This window comes from Scyliorhinus canicula, chromosome 5 (genome assembly GCF_902713615.1).
Source record: "Scyliorhinus canicula chromosome 5, sScyCan1.1, whole genome shotgun sequence".
Classification (NCBI taxonomy): domain Eukaryota; kingdom Metazoa; phylum Chordata; class Chondrichthyes; order Carcharhiniformes; family Scyliorhinidae; genus Scyliorhinus; species Scyliorhinus canicula.
This window is the reverse complement of record NC_052150.1, coordinates 218,312,346-218,331,914: the sequence shown is the minus strand read 5'-3', so window position 1 is coordinate 218,331,914 and position 19,569 is coordinate 218,312,346. Positions and strand designations below refer to the sequence as shown.

General features: G+C 45.7%; 1 protein-coding gene across 6 annotated transcripts in view; it reads left to right on the top strand.

Annotated features, from left to right (window-relative positions):
* The window catches only part of zbtb47b (zinc finger and BTB domain containing 47b), a 311,756-nt gene that overhangs the window by 278,710 nt on the left and 13,477 nt on the right, over nt 1–19,569 (top strand). For all 6 annotated transcript variants that reach the window (XM_038798528.1, XM_038798529.1, XM_038798525.1 and 3 more), the window contains 2 exons: nt 2,897–3,012; nt 9,042–9,186. In XM_038798528.1, coding sequence (XP_038654456.1) covers nt 2,897–3,012; nt 9,042–9,186 — 261 coding nt within the window. The remainder of the gene's footprint in view (nt 1–2,896; nt 3,013–9,041; nt 9,187–19,569) is intronic.

Here is a 19,569-nt window from a genome sequence, read left to right as displayed (position 1 = left end):
GCTATCCCTCTGCAAAAGCACATAGCCCTGCAAAGTGTGCCTCTCTATGTTAATCTCCAATTCCCTTTTGAAAGCTCCAATTGTGTCTGCCTCCACCAGACCCTAATCACTTACTGTGTGAAAATAAAAAGTTGCTTCCTCATGTCAACACTGCTGCTTTGTCAGTCACATTGAATCCATATCTTCTGGTTCTTGACCCTAATCTGTGTAGACCCTTTATTGTCTTCAACACGGCTATCAAATCTCCCATCGACCACCCCCTCTCTAAGGAGAACACCCTCAGATTCTGCAGTCCATCCATGTCATTAAAGTCCCTCATCCGTGGAAGCATTTTCCCACACACACTCTCTGAAGCCTCTGAATCCCAAGTGTGGTGACCACAATTGGACGCAATACTCCAGTTGTGGCCAAACCAGTGTTTTATAAAGGTTGTATGCTTTTACACTCTTATGCCTCTCTTTTAAAACATCAGGTTAAAGTCCAACAGGTTTGTTTGGAATCACTAGCTTTTGGAGGTTAGCTCCTTCACCACCTGTGCCCACCCCAGTCCAACGCCGGCATCTCCACATCATCTCTTTCTAAGACCAAGGTACCTTGAGCTTTATCAGCCACTTTTTCTCCATCTACCCTGCCACCTTTAATGATTTATGTCCCTATAACCCCAGGTCTCTCTGTTCCTGCACCCTTTTATTTTATATTGCCGCTCATTCTTCCAACCAAAATGTATCACTTCACACATCTCTACATTAAATTTCACCTGCCACATATCTGCCCATTACGCCAGCCATCCACATACACTTGAAGTCTATAATTTCCCACTTCACAATCCTTACAAGTTTGTCATCTGAGAAATTTGAAATTGTGCCCTCTGTACCCAAGTCTGGATTATTAACAAAAATTTCTTAAAGCCATAATCCTATTACCAACCCCTGAAGGATCCTGGAGCCTTCCTCCGGTCCAAACACACTGTTCATCACCACTCTGCGTCAAAGTCTGGGAACTCCTTGCCTAACAATGCTGTGGTGTACCTACAGCACGCACGCTGCTGTGGTTTATATTGGTGGCTCAGCAACACCTTCTCACGGTTAGCTGGGGAGGGGCAACGGGTCTGCTGGGGAGGGGCAATGGGTCTGCTGGGGAGGGGCAACGGGTCTGCTGGGGAGGGGCAACGGGTCTGCTGGGGAGGGGCAACGGGTCTGCTGGGGAGGGGCAATGGGTCTGCTGGGGAGGGGCAATGGGTCTGCTGGGGAGGGGCAATGGGTCTGCTGGGGAGGGGCAACGGGTCTGCTGGGGAGGGGCAACGGGTCTGCTGGGGAGGGGCAACGGGTCTGCTGGGGAGGGGCAACGGGTCTGCTGGGGAGGGGCAACGGGTCTGCTGGGGAGGGGCAACGGGTCTGCTGGGGAGGGGCAACGGGTCTGCTGGGGAGGGGCAACGGGTCTGCTGGAGAGGGGCAACGGGTCTGCTGGGGAGGGGCAACGGGTCTGCTGGGGAGGGGCAACGGGTCTGCTGGGGAGGGGCAACGGGTCTGCTGGGGAGGGGCAACGGGTCTGCTGGGGAGGGGCAACGGGTCTGCTGGGGAGGGGCAACGGGTCTGCTGGGGAGGGGCAACGGGTCTGCTGGGGAGGGGCAACGGGTCTGCTGGGGAGGGGCAACGGGTCTGCTGGGGAGGGGCAACGGGTCTGCTGGGGAGGGGCAACGGGTCTGCTGGGGAGGGGCAACGGGCCTGGTGGGGAGGGGCAACGGGCCTGGTGGGGAGGGGCAACGGGCCTGGTGGGGAGGGGCAACGGGCCTGGTGGGGAGGGGCAACGGGCCTGGTGGGGAGGGGCAACGGGCCTGGTGGGGAGGGGCAACGGGCCTGCTGGGGAGGGGCAACGAATACTGGCCTTTGCCAGTAATGCTCATACCATGAAACAATAACTGAAATAATGAAAGCACCTGTAGTGTCATCCAGCTGAACATGACCTTTTGAAGGTTATATGTTGTCCTGCTGTATTGGGGTTAATGGAACAGATAAGTGTGCTGGTGTATCTGATCATGGACTGTTAAATGCTAACATGCTGCGTCAATTGGGAAGATCATTTCCACTGTGATGATAGCCCTCCATTTGATATATAGGAAAGTACGTCAAAACCACTTTTGAAAAATACAATATACCTGAAGAAAAGTATAATAATGTGCATGACCCAAACAGCTCCTGCAATGTCTTCTCTTCCTGGGCAGTGGTTGGTGAGGTTACCGGCACCAAAGATGAGACCCGCCCCATTGGGCGTACTGGGTGTGATGGTTGGTGAGAGAGGAGATTGGGGTAGTTTGGGAAGACTGGCTGTGAACTTCTGCAAAGAGAATCCGAGTACCTTTTGGAGGAAGCAAACTTGAACTTAGACAAGTTATTGTGGGAGGAAGGGAGCTCAGACCAAATGGAAAAATCCAAAAAACAGAAATATAGAATGGGTGAAGAGGTTGATGCAGAAATCGGCAGGGTTGTACCTAGACAGATTGTTGTGTGCTACGGATACGAAAGCTGACATTGTCTGCTGGCTATGCTTATGCTTCAATTACCAGTTTGTTGAACATTACAAGATTACGAGAGGTGGTTTATTGACAGATTACAAGAGGAGGTTTATTGACAATTTTGTCGATAGGTCCTGAAAGACTGAACAATAAACATACAGGTCCTAGTTTCTGCTCAGTGGATTCTACAGGGAGGGGGGGGGGGGGGGGGGGGGGTGCTGAAGGTTCTCTTTCTGCTGCAGTGACCTTTTTGCGTCCAGGTATTCAAATCGAGGAGGTTACTGAAGAGAAATGGCAGGGAGGTCGAGTGAAACTAAATGAAGCAATGCAGAATAAATGTTTGATTACATCAGTTTATTACAGTAATCAGCTTGTCTCTTTCAGCTCACACGAAGGATATGCCATTCACCTGTGAGACTTGTGGGAAGTCATTTAAACGCAGTATGTCACTGAAAGTCCATTCTCTACAACATTCGGGAGAGAAACCCTTCAAATGTGAGGTAAGTGTTATCAGATTTTGTAACATCTCTTTTCCCCGCCCTCCAATTTTACCAGAAAAGAATCAAAATCATTAGAATGGAGTAAAAATATAACTTCCTTCTGCTTTTGTTCAGGGGAAAATCAAACTGGAAGAATAAATTTCTTGATTTGCTTCAGAAGCAGATATAACGAACCCTGGGTGCAATTTTTATGAAGTCAGTTGAGATACAATCATTATCAAGTTTTGATTGTGCGGGGTTTTATTTTTGTGTATTTTCTCTTCCCAAGTTACTTAGCTTTATTGTGGCACTGTCAGCGCCTTGTGAAATGTATATGGGAATGCTGCTCAATAAGTCGGTATGTTTCAGTGGCTTCTGGTGCCAGGGGCACATTATGTTATGAAGGTTCCAAGGGCAACACGGTGGCACAGTAGGTTAGCCCTGCTGCCTCACGGCGCCGAGGTCCCAGGTTCAATCCCGACTCTGAGTCACTGTCCGTGTGGAGTTTGCACAATCTCCCCGTGTTTGCGTGGGTTTCGCCCCCAAAGATGTGCAGGCTAGGTGGATTGGCCATGCTAAATTGCCCCTTAATTGGAAAAAATGAATTGGGTACTCTAAATTTATTTTAGAAAAATGAAGGTTCTATTATGGTGTTAATTGCCAACCTAGTCTTCGGGGCCAACATAGTGAAGTGAATGAGGCAGCAACAACATTACAAGTTGAGCATCCCTTATTTGAAATTCCGTAAACCTAACAATTCCCAAATCTGCACTTTTTACGAGCGTCGACAGGACGTTATGAGTCCCCGAGCACAAATGTGCATCGCACATGCGCAGTTCCCAACATGCATTACACACGTGCGGTTCCAACACCGTCGCACGCGCGCGTCTCCCACTGCACGTCGCACCCAGCCTGCTGCAAATGCACATTATATTCCGAAATCCGGAGAATTCCGAAATCGGATACACACTCGGCCCCATGCATTTTGGATAAAGGATACTTAACCTATAGTATGAGCACTGGAGTTTCAGTGAGCTCATCCTGCCAGCAATGCAGGTTGTGAACTCGGCCAGCAATGGTCAGGCTGGCTTTCCACTCACTGACCAAATTGTTACGGCCAAAGAGGCCGTAAACGTTGTTCTTGTGTGTATACAGTTGCTAGAGAAATGTGAGATCGACCCTGACAGCCCCTTTAGTCAATACACTTCTGGTCTGCCCCCAATTTGACTGGGAAAATGCAGACTGTCGAGTTAAATTTTTAAACCCCATTTTGGGAGCAAACAGATTAATAATCTTTATTAGTGTCACTAGTAGGCTTACATTAACACTGCATTGAAGTTACTGTGAAAATCCCCTAGTCGCCACACTCTGACACCTGTCCGGATACGCAAAGGGAGAATTGTGGATTTCCTCTGGGTTCCTTCCACAATTCCCAAAAGACGTGCTGTTAGTTGAATTGGACATTCTGATTTCTCCTGAGAGAGGAGTGAGTAAAGCATACAGTATCCTCGGTTTTATTAATAGGAGCATAGAGAACAAGAGCAAGGAGGTTATGTTGAACTTCTATAAGACATTGGTTCGGCCTCGACTATATAGTGCCCAGTTCTGGGCTCCACACTTTGGGAAGGAGGTGAAGACATTGGAGTGCAGGAAAGATTCTTAAGAATGGTTCCAGGGATGAGGAACTTCAGTTACGTAGATAGATTGGAGAATTTGGGACTGTTTCCTTGGAAATAAAAAGGTTTGATCAAGGTGTTCAAAATCATGAGGAGCCTGGGCAGAGCAGTTAGGAAGAAACTATTCCCATTGCTGGAAGGATCAAGAACAAGTGGGTACAGATTTAAGGTAGTTGACAAAAAAAGCAACGGAGGCTCGAGGAGAAATCTTCTCACACGGCGAGTGGTTAGGATCTGGAATGTGCTGCCTGGGAGTGTGGTGGAGGGAGATTCGATTGAAGCATTCAAGAGGGCATTAGATTATTATCTGAAAAGGCAGAATGTGCAGGGTTACGCACAGAAGTCGGGGAAATGGCACTACAGAGGAGCTGGTATAAACATGACTCTCTGAATTCTGTGATCCTGTGTATGAATCTTTCTTTGCCAAAGCCTTCCACAAGTGATTACATTAAGCAGTTGGTGATGAGGCCAGTAAGCTTGGTGATAGTTGCCACTTTGCGAGTTGCTCTGTCTGTATGCCCCTCAAGTTTTGTCTGCCATGAGGTAGTTTGTGGGCGGTCTGCATTTACCCATCCTTTCTCCTCATCCACTAACTCTCTTACTTAAGTAAAATCTATCATCTCTGTTTTGAAACCCCAGCATACACTGGGAGAAAAGTTCCAGATTTCAACTAATCATTTTGTGAAAAAGTGATTACTGGTTTCACTCCTGAGTGGCCTAGCTCAGTTTTAATAATTAGCCCTTCTGAAGGCAGTTGAGGAACTTCTGAAACTAAATGAAGGGGTAACGGCTGCTAGAAGACATTATCTGGAGGCCCGTTACAACTACATACTCTTGTTTGTACAAAGATCAGTCCTTACTGTGCACACCGAGACAAATACCTGCTTCTACGAGTTCTGCCACTCCTGTAGGTAGAGCCAGCAGGATATGGTGTCGTCAGTGCTGTAGTATAATAGTAATAATCTTTATTGTCACAAGTAGACTTACATTAACACTCTAATGAAGTTACTGTGAAAATCCCCCAGTCACCACACTCCGGCGCCTGTTCGAGTAAGCAGAGGGAGAATTCAGAATGTCCAAATTACCGAACAGCACGTCTTTCGGGAGTTGTGGGAGGAAACCGGAGCGCCCGGAGGAACCCCACGAAGACACTGAGAACGTGCAGACTCAGCACAGACAGTGACCCAAGCGAGAATCGAACCTGGGACCTTGGCGCTGTGAAGCAGCAGTGCTAACCACTGTGCTGCCGTGCCACCCTTCAGGTGGTTAATAAGCTATCAGTGCCAAATAATACTATTTGAAGGATTTTATAGCAGGTGCGTTGGACGGGTTCGTAGGGCCAAGCTTGTGATTGTCTTGGATTGGAAATCACTTCAACACTGCAGCTGACTGCTGCATGGGGCTGTTTAGCACAGGGCTAAATCGCTGGCTTTGAAAGCAGATCAAGCAGGCCAGCAGCACGGTTCGATTCCCGTAACAGCCTCCCCGAACAGGCGCCGGAATGTGGCGACTAGGGGCTTTTCACAGTAACTTCATCTGAAGCCTACTCGTGACAATAAGCGATTTTCATTTCATTTCAGATGACATGCTGATTTTTGTGTTTCACGAGAGATTTTCAAGTCTTTGATTAAATGCTGGAAAGAGCAGAAGGCTGCCATTGGAGCACTGTGTTATGTAGCAGGATGCAGAAACGTGTATAAAGAGGACAGAGGGATGGGCTGAGATGCGGGGCACAGTTTCAGACTAAAGAGTCTTCCAGTTAGGATAGAGGTGACAAGAGAGGTCACCTCTGAGGGCCATTGATCTTTGGACTTCTGCAAGCTGCATGCTGGGTGATTGAATATATTCAAAAGTGAGATACATTCTTAAACTAGAGGGGAGTCGAAGGTTAGGATGTATGGATAGTGGAGTTAGGCCAATAGCCCATCAGTCAAGATTTTATTGAACGGTTGAGCAGGCATGAAGAGCAATAATGCCTACTCCTCCCGTTTCTTATGTGCTTATGTTGCAAAGATGTCCTAAAATAGTAAACAGTATAGGAAAATGACCTATGTATGGTGTTAAAATGCTGTTTGATAAATGTCATGCATCTGATAAATATTTGTGGCAGTTGATTCACTTTGTTGTAGGCTCACCATATCTACTTCTATATTTTTTAAGTGTTTGCGTATATGCATATAGAACAAATGTGTAGGAATTTAACTCCCATTCCCATGGTCCAATTATACCTGTCGGCTGCTGGGTCCCAAGCCACCGGTGCTACTGGGACATATCAACTGGCACCTCCCGCTGACCTGCTTTCTCACTGTGGGCAACAGAATCATAGAATGTACAGCGCAGAAGGAGGCCATTCAGCCCATCGAGTCTGCACCAGCTCTTTGGAAGAGCACCCTGCCCAAGCCCACACCTCCACCCTATCCCCGAAACCCTAGTAACCCCACTTATCCTTATTGGACACTAAGAGCAATTTATCATAGCCAGTCCACCTAACCTGCACATCTTCGGACTGTGGAGGGCAGCACGGTGGCCTAGTGGTTAGCACAACCGCCTCACGGTGCTGAGGTCCCAGGTTCGATCCCGGCTCTGGGTCACTGTCCGTGTGGAGTTTGCACATTCTCCCCGTGTCTGCGTGGGTTTCGCCCCCACAACCCAAAAATGTGCAGAGGAGGTGGATTGGCCACGCTAAATTGCCCCTTAATTGGAAAAAATAATTGGCTAATCTAAATTTTTTTTTAAAAGATTTTTAAAAAAATCTTTGGACTGTGGGAGGAAACCAGAGGAAACCCATGCAGACACGGGGAGATCGTGCAGACTCCGCACAGACAGTGACCCAAGCCGGGAATCGAACCTGGCACCCTGGGCTGTGAAGCAATTGTGCTAATCACTATGCTATCGTGCTGCCCACATCAGGCCATAACAGCCCGTATCTGCCCACACACAGCAGTGTAGCTGACATTGGAGTCCAATGAACTCCCCACTCCCCCCTTTCCCTGGCCTTGCCCCATGATATGCTACAAGTCCCCATTTTTCTGCGGTGGTTTACCGGACTGAACTAGCCTTTATGTTCACCCTGTAATCAAAAACGTTACTTTCTAATGAATTCAAGATGGCAAAGAGCCAAAGGAAGATTAGGTGTAAAGCATCAGCTTGGAGTTTCCAGCAAGGATGTTCTGTTTTCCTATTTTCTTGTCCATGAGAAGTGTTATAAGCAGCTTCCTATAGCAGAGACCTGTCTGGACCTCTTGTTTGGCTTGTTCTACTCCTGATCTTTATAATAGCTGAAGGTAGGTAAAAGGAGCGGGGGTAGAGCAGAAGATAGAAAGGGCAGAACAATAGTCGGTGGCAGGGTACCGATGGCACTATTGGATTTTGGTATCAAATCAGATGCATGAGCCCATGCCCAGTGGGATTTTTTGGTTTTGTGCAGCTGTTGACATGTATGCAGGCCAGTGTTTAGCTTTGGAGTTCCACCTCCTCCAGTGTCTACCTGTCATAGTGTGATCTCCGAGGGGCAGGTGATGGCAAGGAAAGTGGAGAATTAATTTGTTTTAGAATCATGTTTCTAATTGCTTCCTACTGGAACGTGGTGGAAATCACCGAATGTGTAAAAATCCCTGAATGAAAGCTGGGGCATGCAGCCCGGTGGCACAGTGGTTAGCACTTCTGCCTCTCAGCTCCAGGGACCCAGGTTCAGTTCCGACTTCAGGTGACTGTCTGTGTGGAGTTTGCACTTTCTCTCCATGTCTGCGTGGGGTCCCTCCGGGTGCTCCGGTTTCCTCCTACAGTCCAAACATGTGCAGGTTATGGCAGCAGGATAGCACAGTGGTTGGCACAGTTGCTTCACAGCTCTTTGGTCCCAGGTTCGATTCCCCGCTGGGTCACTGTCTGTGTGGAGTCTGCATGTTCTCCCTGTGTCTGCGTGGGTTTCCTCCGGGTGCTCCGATTTCCTCCCACAGTCCAAAGACGTGCAGGTTAGGTGGATTGGCCATGCTAAATTGCCCTTAGTATCCAAATAGGTTAGGTGGGGTTACGGGGATAGGGTGGAGATGTGGGCTTAAGTAGGGTGCTCTTTCCAAGGGCCGGTGCAGACTCGATGGGCCAAATGGCCTCCTTCTGCACTGTAAGGTCTATGGTTCTATGGATTGGCCATGCTAAATTGCCCCTTAGTGTTCAAAAGGTTAGATGGGGTTATTGGGATAGGATGGAGGCGTGGTCTTAAGTAGGGCACTCTTTCTAAGGGCTGGTACAGACTCAATGTGCTGAATGGCCTCCTTCTGTGCTGTAAATTCTATGATTAATGTATGCTGGGGTATGCGCATACTGTAAGGAGCTATACTAATCTTGCCTTTATACACTTGTGTCTTTGATTAATAGAACTGCAATGAAAGATTCCAGTACAAATATCAGTTGCGCTCTCATATGAGCATCCACATCGGACACAAGCAGTTCATGTGCCAATGGTGCGGCAAGGATTTTAACATGAAGCAGTATTTTGATGAGCATATGAAGACGCACACTGGTATGACTTCTTTACTTTGTCAGTCAAACAGCTATTGTGTTCAGCGCTCAAAGCTCAAAAGGACAATTTAACCTTTCAATCCTTTAAGGATAGTTGAGATGTATCTGTGCCAGATTTTTTGAAAAGTGAGGAGAGGAAGAAAAGTAATCATTTTAAATTTTTTGTTCATTTGAGAGAATAAATTGATGTTTTGCCAGTTGTTTTGATTTGTTTCTCCACCCATTCCCATTTTTCCCGCAAGTGTCCTGCTCGGCTCCAATTTCTCCCAGCCCTTTTCCAATTGTGTTGTCGGTTCCACATTTGACTGTTCTCCGGTCAATATCTTACCCAAGCAGTTATTCTACTTGTCTGAGCTTAGGCAACAACTGTTGGCATCCTATTCATGCCTGCTTTCTAAAAGGACTGCCCACATCTGGGAGTGATCCTATTCTCACACCATATCCATCCATAATAACTTTTTTTATTCATTTATGGAACGTGGACATCGCAGGCTGTGCCAGCATTTATTACCCATCCCTAATTGCCCTTGAGGGGGCGGTTAAGAGTCAGGCAATTGCTGTGTGACTAGAGTCACATGTAGGCCAGACCAGGTAAGGATGACAGATTTCCTCACCTAAAGGACATTCGTGAACCAGATGGGTTTTTATGACAATTGACAATGGTTTCATGATCATCATTAGACTTTTAATTCCAGATATTTTATTTAATTCAAATTTCACCCTCTGCAGTGGCGGGATTTGAACCTGGGTCGCCAGAGCATTACTCTGGGTCTCTGGTTTACTAGTCCAGTGACAGTACCACGGCCACCACCTCGCCTAACTTGAGAGGATGTTCCTGGTTAGCAATTGGACGTGGGAACTCTGGGGTGATTATGGTTTCTGTTGATCTCCCCACCTTCTCTAGCTCAGGGAAGGAGGGCTAATCATAGCAACTCAACTGCTCCTCCAATTGCAGCTCAGGTAACAGCACAGACTAGAGAAGGACCCTAAAACCTCTGGTCTGCATAGCTCAGTACTAAGCCAGAAGATGTCTTTATCCAGTTGCCCATTGATGAATACTTAAATTTAATACTGGAGATTGCTATGCAATCCGTCTTGCCAGTGCTGAATTTAGGGCTTTCTTGAAGATAATTTTTTTACTTTATCTTACTTTATACCATTGCTTTTTCTATTCGAGCAATTATTGTCCAGTAACCTTTTAAAAATGCTGTCATATTTTAAAGAAGTCTTACAACACCAGGTTAAAGTCCAACAGGTTTGTTTCAAACACGAGCTTGCGGAGCACTGCTCCTTCCTCAGGTGACTTTAACCTGGTGTTGTAAGACTTCTTACTGTGCCCACCCCAGTCCAACGCCGGCATCTCCACATCATATTTTAAAGAAGAATACTTGCCTTCATCTTATCCACTTGAATCACTTTGAATATCTCTGCAATCTTCACAGTTGGAGAGTCTACAGTCCTGGTTTCCGTATCCTTCCCTCCATTAATCCTCGGATAATCCTAGTGCTGCACACAGCAACTACAGCTATTGCTTCCAATAATGCGGAGCTGAAAAGAACATGAGTACTCTTAAATAAAAGCACAAAATGCTTTAAATATCAGGTCAGGCTTTGTCTGAGAGAGAAACTAAGTAAATATTTACTTACTTACTTAATCAATAGCCTTTCTCTGAGAACGGTAGTATTGAGGTGATGTTTATCGACCAGCAATTCAGAGGCCTGGAAGACAACTTCAAATCTTACGATATCTCACCAGATCTGTGCTTTGACAGAGAGTCATTCAGACTCAAAACATTCGCCCCCTTCTCTCTCCACAGATGCTGTCAGACCTGTTGAGATTGTCCAGCATTTTCTGTTTTTGTTTCAGAATCCAGTATCTGCAGTAATTTGCTTTTAATCAAATCTCTCCATATTAGCTGGTGAAATTTAAATTTAATGAATGAAGAAATCTCGAAAAAGAAGCTAGTCTCAGTAATGATAGCCAGGATTGTCATTAAAAACACATCTGGTTCACTGATGTCATTTAGGGAAGGAGATTTGCTGTCCTTACCCAGTCTGGCCTACATGTGACTCCAGACCCCTCAGCAATGTGATAGATTTTAACTGAGTTTTGACATCACAGGTGGTAATTGCTCAACATAGGACAAGCTAGCATGATGATTTGCAATTTATATTTAACCGCACAAAATTACATTTACAGAGTTAACAGCAGTTCTACAAACATTTCCCAAACTATTTCTGCTTACGAAATTCAAAGCTAAACACCCCTTTTCGGCAGCAATCCTCATAGATTTTAATCTGTAAAAATTCCAGTCAAGTTACCCGAAATATCCACTATCGCTACAGGGGAAATATTACACAAACCTCTCCCCTTTTCATTTGATACTGGTAAACCAAAGCTTGTATCAAAACCTTGCAGACAAAACACTTCTCTGAGGGTGGCTACACGCTGCTTTCTTCACAGGTCTGTTACAGCGCGCACACTGTTCAGGAGCTCATGGCCACACCTACCAATACAGCCTTCAGTCTTTCTTTAAATATGTTTTTGCTTTAAATCAATTGGTTTTACATCCCTTTGGAAGTTCCCTTTCCCAGAATATACAGGTCTTTCATGTTACTGCTGCTAGTTTTGAGTAAAAATAAACTTAATAATTTCCTTTCTTCATTCATGATCTTGGTCAATTGCACCTCTTCCAATTTGGTCTATTGCACTTACTGCTCCCAATGTGGTCTCTATATCGGAGAGACCAAACGCAGACTGGGTGAGCACCTTCAGTCTGTGCGCATTCAGGACCCTGACCTTCCCGTTGCTTGCCATTTTAACACAAGACCCTGCTCCGGTGCCCACATGTCTGTCCTTGGCCTGCTGCAGTGTTCCAGTGAAGCTCAACGCAAACTGGAGGAACAACATCTCATCTTCCGGTTAGGCACACTACAGCCTTCCGGTCTGAGCATCGAATTCAACAACTCCAGATGATTAGCTCTATCCCACCTAGACCCCTATGTTTTTATTCCATTTCATTTTAACTGTCTTTTACCTTTTATTTCTTTCTTGCCTTTATATATATTTTTCCCTCACTCTTTTCCCCTATCTTACTCCCCCTCCCGCCCCCCCCCCCCCCCACTTTTCTTACCTTTTATTCCCTTTGCTTCCCCCTCCCCCCCCTTCTCATTTTACCTCTCTCCCACCCGTGTCCCCCCTCCCCCCCGCATCTACATCTGTCACAGCTTGCCCTCTGATTTTAGTTTCGCTGCAGTTTGGCCTTTCACACCTTTATTCTGTCTGGGGACTGCCATTAGCACTCTTTCCCTTTGTTTCTGTGGCTATGATTCATCTTTCATTCCCTCACCCTACAGTATAAATATCTCCCACTTTCAGTCCCTTTTATCTTTGTCAAAGGGTCATCTGGACTCAAGCTCAAGCTCTGGACTCAAACTGTAGCTCTTTTCTCTCCCTACAGATGCTGCCAGACCTGCTGAGATTTTCCAGCATTTTCTCTTTTGGTTCCCAACTTATTCCTTGGAGTGGCTTCATTAATGACCTATCCACCATCATAAAGTCAGCAGTCGGGACGGACAGTGTTCACTATCATTTGTTAGTCGTCAGATGCTGAAGCTATCCTTTCTCACATGCATTAGAACCGAGGCAGCATTCCAACCTGAACTGGCAAGTAACATTCACACCACACAACTTCAGGCAATGACTATCTCCAAGAAGAGAGAACCCAGCCTTCGCCCCCTAGATATTAAATCACATTACCATTGTGAACCCCAAAAGCAAATCAAATCAAAATTAACATCCGGGGACTATCATTGACCAGGGCCGGGATTCTCCCCTACCCGGCGGGGCGGGGGGTCCCGGTGGGGCGGGGGGGTCCCGGTGGGGCGGGGGGGTCCCGGTGGGGCGGGGGGTCCCGGTGGGGCGGCGTGGCGTGAACCACTCCGGCGTCAGGCCTCCCCAAAGGTGCGGAATTCTCCGCACCTTAAAGGGGCCAAGCCCTCACATTGAGGGGCTAGGCCCGCACCGGAGTGGCTCCCGTTCCGCCGGCCGGAGCAAACGGCCTTTGGCGCCCCGCCAGCCGGGGCCGAAAGGCCTTCGCCGACCGGTGAAGACCATAGCGGGGCGGAAGAAAAAGAGTGCCCCCACGGCGCAGGCCCGCCCGTCGATCGGTGGGCCCTGATCGCGGGCCAGGCCACCGTGAGGGCACACCCCGGGGTCAGATCGCCCCGCTCTACCCCCCCCCCCCCCCCCCCGCCCCAAGGAATCCGGAGCCCGCCCGCGCCGCCAATCCCACTGGTCAGGTAGGTGTTTTGATTCCTGCCGGCGGGAGAGGCCTGTCAGCGGCGGGACTTTGGCCCATCACGGGCCGGAGAATTGCCGTGGGTGGACTGGCGCGGCGCGATTCCCGCCCCTGCCGAATCTCGGGGGGTGGAGAATTCGGACACGGCGGGGGCGGGATTGACGTCGGTCCCGGGCGATTCTCAGACCCTCCCGGGGGGGTCGGAGAATTCCGCCCCAGAACTCTAACTGGACCAGCCATGTAAATGCCGTGGCTACAAGAGCAGGTTAGAGATTGGGCATTCTGCTGTGGTAATTCACCACCTGATTCCTCAAAGTATGTCTACAGGGTACAAATCAAGAGGTGTGACAGAATTCCCCTTGTTTGCCTGGATGAGGGCAGCTCTGTCAGCACTTGAGGTTCAACACCATCCAGGACAAAGCAACCCACTTGATCTGCACTCAAACACTACCTTAAACATTCAATCCCTCCACCACTGACAAACTGTGGCAGCAGTGTGTTACATTTACAAAGTGTACTGCAGAAACTTGCTCAGCCTCCTTAAGCAGTACCATCCAAGCCCGTGACCTCTACTACAAGGACAAGGATAGCAGATGCATGGGAACACCACCAATTGCATGTTCCTGTCCTTGACTTGGAATTCTTTCATCCTTCCTTCACTGTCGCTCGATCAAAAACCTGGAATGTCCTTCCTCACGGCACCTATACCACAGGGACTGCAGCGGTTCAGGAATGCGGATCACCACTAGCTTCTCGAGCAATCAGGGATCGGCAGTAAATGCTGGCCTAGTCAGTGACACTCACCTCCCAAGAGGGAATTTTTAAAAAGTAAAGATATGGCATAGGGTGCAAGTCAAGGGTATATGCATTAATCATCATGATCTTTCTTTATAAGCACTTTGAGTATGTCAGAGACCCACTTACAGTATTTCCAGATTCTAACACTAAAGCAAAATACTGGGAATGCTGGAAATGTGGAATAATACTCAGCATCTCAGGCAACATCTGTGACGAGAAACCAAATTAATGTTTTAGGTTGATGGCCTTTCCTCAGAACAGAACATTTTTAGATTGTTCGCTGAGCTTGAGTACTTATGGGTCTTCGCTCTATATTTGTATTATGACTCTGAAAAAGCTGCCATTAACACATTGTCCCTTTTGAGATATAATCGGTGTGTTAGCTCACATTATCTGCCCATTTATATAATTTGCTATTTGCTAGCTGTTACTTTGCCATTGTTTCTAACATTACAACAGCGAATACATTTTAAAAGTAATTCCTTGTCTGTAAAGCATTCTGTGGAGTCCTGAGATTGAGAAATGCAAGGTCTTTCCTTTCTTTCCAATAGCCACCTGCTATTTAGCTGCTGTTTCGAATTTCATATCGTCAGCAAACTTTGCCAACTCCTTTAAATCCAGATCATATACAGTATATGCATATATAATATGGAAATAAAGTTTAAAATGGTGCGGGGGAGACTTCACTGACTGCTTCCTGCCAGTCTGAGAATCATCAGTTTATTGTCATTTTTCTCTCTATTCCCTCACCTCTGGAGTTTCTGTTAAAGTGAGGCACAAGTTTCAGTCTTCTTGCTTCAGGGAACTGACCCGGTCTGTTGATGGCTAATTGAAAGCTGTTTGGTCTCTACTGCCCAAACAAGTCGGATTTTGCTGTTTGAACATATATTCAAATCCTTTGTGCAAAATCAACACCGTGATTGAAATTGACATAACTTTGTGTTTCAAAATGAGGAAACCTACTCACTGGCTGGTTGACCTTGGTGAAAATATCTGTCCTCCGCTGTAATGTCTGCTATAGGACCTTTTAGCTGGTAATTCAATATACCGATCATATAAACCATAGTGAGTACATAAAACCAACGCCCGGGGAATTTGGTTGTTTGCCTTGAGCTAATGCTTTTAACAGGTGTGTGTCTGTACTAGGAGTTCTGTAAAATGATGCCGTGGTTTTTGTTTCCCCATGTAAAGTGGTTCACATACTTCCCTGGTGATGCAGAAATGTGAATGGCATGAAAAGAAAAAACAATTAATCAGTCTCCCATCATCTTTCCATTTTTATTGGGTATAGTTCCATGAGCGCCTAACATTCTACTACCTCATCAGAGTGACCACCCCTGAGTTTCTCATCAGCATAGCAACCACTGTCAGCTAACCTGAGAAACCTATGCTATCACCTGCTGTTTTTTTGCTGGAATGACAGACGAATTCTGCACAGCGTCCCGTCTAACCTTCTGTTTAACTTCACCATTGTAACACTCCGCTCCCAACTCCTTGTCTGTCCTCTTAGTTGAACACTGTTGCACGTTTTACTTGAGTGTAATTCGCGTTTATTGGAGTGTATTAACACGCCTCCGTTTAAAGGCCGTGTGCTTAACACTACTAGGCTAGGGCTCTATGTATGTATTTTCAGCTCGGGAGTCGCCAGGTGCCATATCTAGACACCTCACAAAAATTCCAAGGTCAGGTTCAAAGTAATAAAACGATACACCGATTAGTAAGTTCCAAACGATCAATATTTATTATACAAATATAATAAATACGCATGCACACGCTAAGAGACTAAGCTATAACTAAACTAAGCGATCAGAATACTTAACTAAACAGGAACAGGCAAGGTCAGGGAGCGAGGCCTTCGTTCCGATCTTGGTCTGCAACCTTCAGAGAGTGTGCTGGTCGCTGGGGGTCTAGTGGGCCTGGTTCGCGTAGCGAGCGTCGTATTGTCACTTACGGTTCGGCGGCTGGTGCTCAACGGCTGGAGTCAGGATACAGGTCGAAGTTCTTGGTCAAAGCCGGAGCACGAAACAACAGACAGGACCATGTGTGGGGTCTATCTTTTATAGGACCCCAATGTCCGTGCCTCTTTTGGGGCGGGCTTTACCTTCAGGTATCGATTGGACCGAATTCTAATCGATATCTTTTGAATTCCCCCCCAATGTGAGGGTCTCTTCTTGATGGAGGGGGCGGTTTCTATAGTGGATACTTCTGGTGCCGCTCTGTCTGGACATCCACTTAAAGTATCTATTCAAACCTGAATGTTGCCATTGTGTGTGCCCAGATCTGGATTGCCTCATTAATATGCAAAGCGTTTTGCCATTAACACCTTTGGTTTGAGATCTTCCACCTGGCCAGAAACTAGTTTTGCTGCTTGCAAAATGCTAATCAGTCTTTGCAGACTGCTGTCTTGGCTAAACTGCTTTTCCCTGCAGTCTTAGCAATTCTCCATCTTGTCAGTCCAGTGTCCATTTTAGGTGGCTACAGTGGCTACAACACACAGCACTATTTCGAAGATAAGGAAACTAATATTTATCCCTCAACCAACATCAACTAAAGAAAAGTCAATATCACATTGTTTATGGGATCTGGCTGCTATATTTCCTGCACTACAATAGCAATTGTGCTTCAGAATTATTTCATTTACTGTGAAGAGCTTTAGGATGTCTTGAGGTTGTGAAAATTCTTTCTTTCTTTCTTTCTTTCTCTGTTGGTTTAGTGAGTGGATACACAACTCGGTGTTGTACTGAGCCATTCACATTAGTCTTGTCAGCTAATCTTAGCCAGTGTTGCATTGAGGATCTTATGATGTTTTAGTCCCACTTTTGCTACCATTGGCTGGAAACTGTGGATGTCTGCTAAGAATGGGGCACTCCATGAATGTGATTCCTCCCATTGTTGGATATCCGATAGAAGTTCAGTTGTGAAGATTTTTTAAATTAAATAATGGGACGCAGCCATCTACTGCCAAGGCTAGGATTTAGTGTCCCCATTCTTAATTGCCCTCGAATATGTGGCTTGAGCTGCCTCCTTGTATTGTGGGTATTAGAAATAAATTGTCAGTTTAAGATTAAGCTTAATTTGTGTTTCATTACTTGTGTGCTAAGAAAATATTAAAAGTTTAGTTAGCTTCATGTTAAACATAGGTGCCTGCATGTCTGTAGATTTTAGTATCATTTTAAAATGTGCCTGCATTATATTTGAGGTTTTATGCAATTCTAGGTTTTTTTTTTAAAAGCTGTTGCTTAGCAACCAGAGGCTCAGCCTGGGACAGCAAGAAATTTTGAATTATTTGTAAGTTGGTGCCAGAAGAAGCTGGTCAGGACAGACTTCCCAAAAAGAACAAAAGGAATTCCCAGAAACCAGGGAGTTATGTCTCGGGAAGACAGTTAAGTTAAAGGAATGAAGAACAAGAAGTTGAACACGGTCCTGTTCAGGAGAGTCCAAGTAAAAAACAGAGAAGTGCTCTGCGTTAGAGATTGCTGCAACAACCAGGTTTAAAGTCTGAGAAGCTAGACATCTTGAAGTGATCAAAAGTTTGGTGACACTTTAGTACAGCCTGTGAAGCAGTGGTGTTCTGTTGGTGTGGCTGGGTACCTGAGAAATTGTGTGGAAACTTGAATGCACATATAAAACGTCAGAGTTCCATTGAGACCAGTTGGCTCACAGTTAAACAAGCATCTGGGTGGATTTGCAGAACAATCCATAGAAGTTGTTTCAGGTGGCTTTTGTCACTTGGTTTTGAAGTGCAGTGTGTCTGACCACATTTCACTTGAGTGGTTTACATGGACTGTGGAGTAGAAGATATATTTTGTAACTTGTGTAACCATTATTATTCTGTTATTTCTGTGAAGGTATAGTATGAGTGAAGGAGTAGTGTATTTTTAGGTAATCTTTCTTGTTTAATAAATGTTTTATTCTTTTGTTAAAAGTTAATTGGCAGTCCTGTGACTCTTCATCCATGTCTCTGAACCAAAAATAAAGTTAGGATCAGTTGAGCTGGACTTATGCTCTGGGATCTGACTGACTAGCAGTAATATCAGCTGGGATCATAACACGACGAAGGGAGGTTCCGGATTTTGACCCTGTGACAATGAAGGAACAGTGCTTTATTTCCAAGTCAGTATGGTGTGCGGCTTGGAGGTGAACTAGCAGGTGGCAATGTTAGACGTAATCAGTGCTGTGGTATGAAGAGACAAAAATCCAGCTCCTTTTCACAAACACCTTTATTTCACTTTAACAGACTCTGCATTTAACTCTTATCATCACATCACCAGATCCAGAGGCCACCTGAAGCCCCTTTACATATCAGTGTCAATCATTGAACACTTAACATAAATGAGACAATCATTGAACACTTAACATAAATGAGACAACTAATTGCAATGTCTCTTAACCCATTACTTAACAGTCTCCCCTTGGAGAAAAAAAACAATTAGGTGAAGACAACATTTCAAGAAACTAAAATTTCAAGAAACTAAAACACACACGTGATCCCCCACCCCCCCCCCTTTTTTTAGTAGAAGAAAAAAAAACATTCACAGAAACAGGCGCCCTTCATTCACAATATCCAAAAGTTTCTGTGAACTAGCCCCTCTTTTCGTAAAACAGTCTGACAGTTGATAGCTACTGTCAACCCATTTAATTTTTATTATTTCCCCTCTGTCCAACATCTGCTTCAAACTTGCGATGTCTATCTGTAACCTCTTTTCATTGACACTTTTTGTAGAATGCACATTTTCCCACAGGGATTTATTGTCAATGTGACAGTCAATAGGTATATTACCCAAATCCCCTAATCCCAAAATTTCTGTCAATATCTGACTTATATAAAAGGCCATATCCACCGCTTCCACTAAGCTTAACGTCTCAGCAGCCAAAGTACTTTTGACCACTCTCCTTATTTTCTTTGTTTCCCACACAAGAGGGCAACATTTACCATTGTTCCCCAAAAGGAAAATTATAAAACCTCCTGCGCTTGAAACTCCATCACATAAATTTGCATCGGATGCATCACTATAAACTATGAGTTTCAAATGCCTAAGATCACTTAAAACTGGGAACTTCAAAACACACTCCTGCATTTTTAGTTTGGCCAACACTTTATTTGCTTTTATTATGTCTTCCACTTTGGGATCATTCATTTTTGTACTCAACTCTAAGACATCAAAACTCACGTCCGGTCTAGTCTGTCTACCTAACCAGTTCAGTTGCCCAGTTGCTCTTTTTCTATCTTCAAAACCATTGTGTCTTTTTGTGAAACCCGGCCACGACTAATTGCTATTGGGCTGA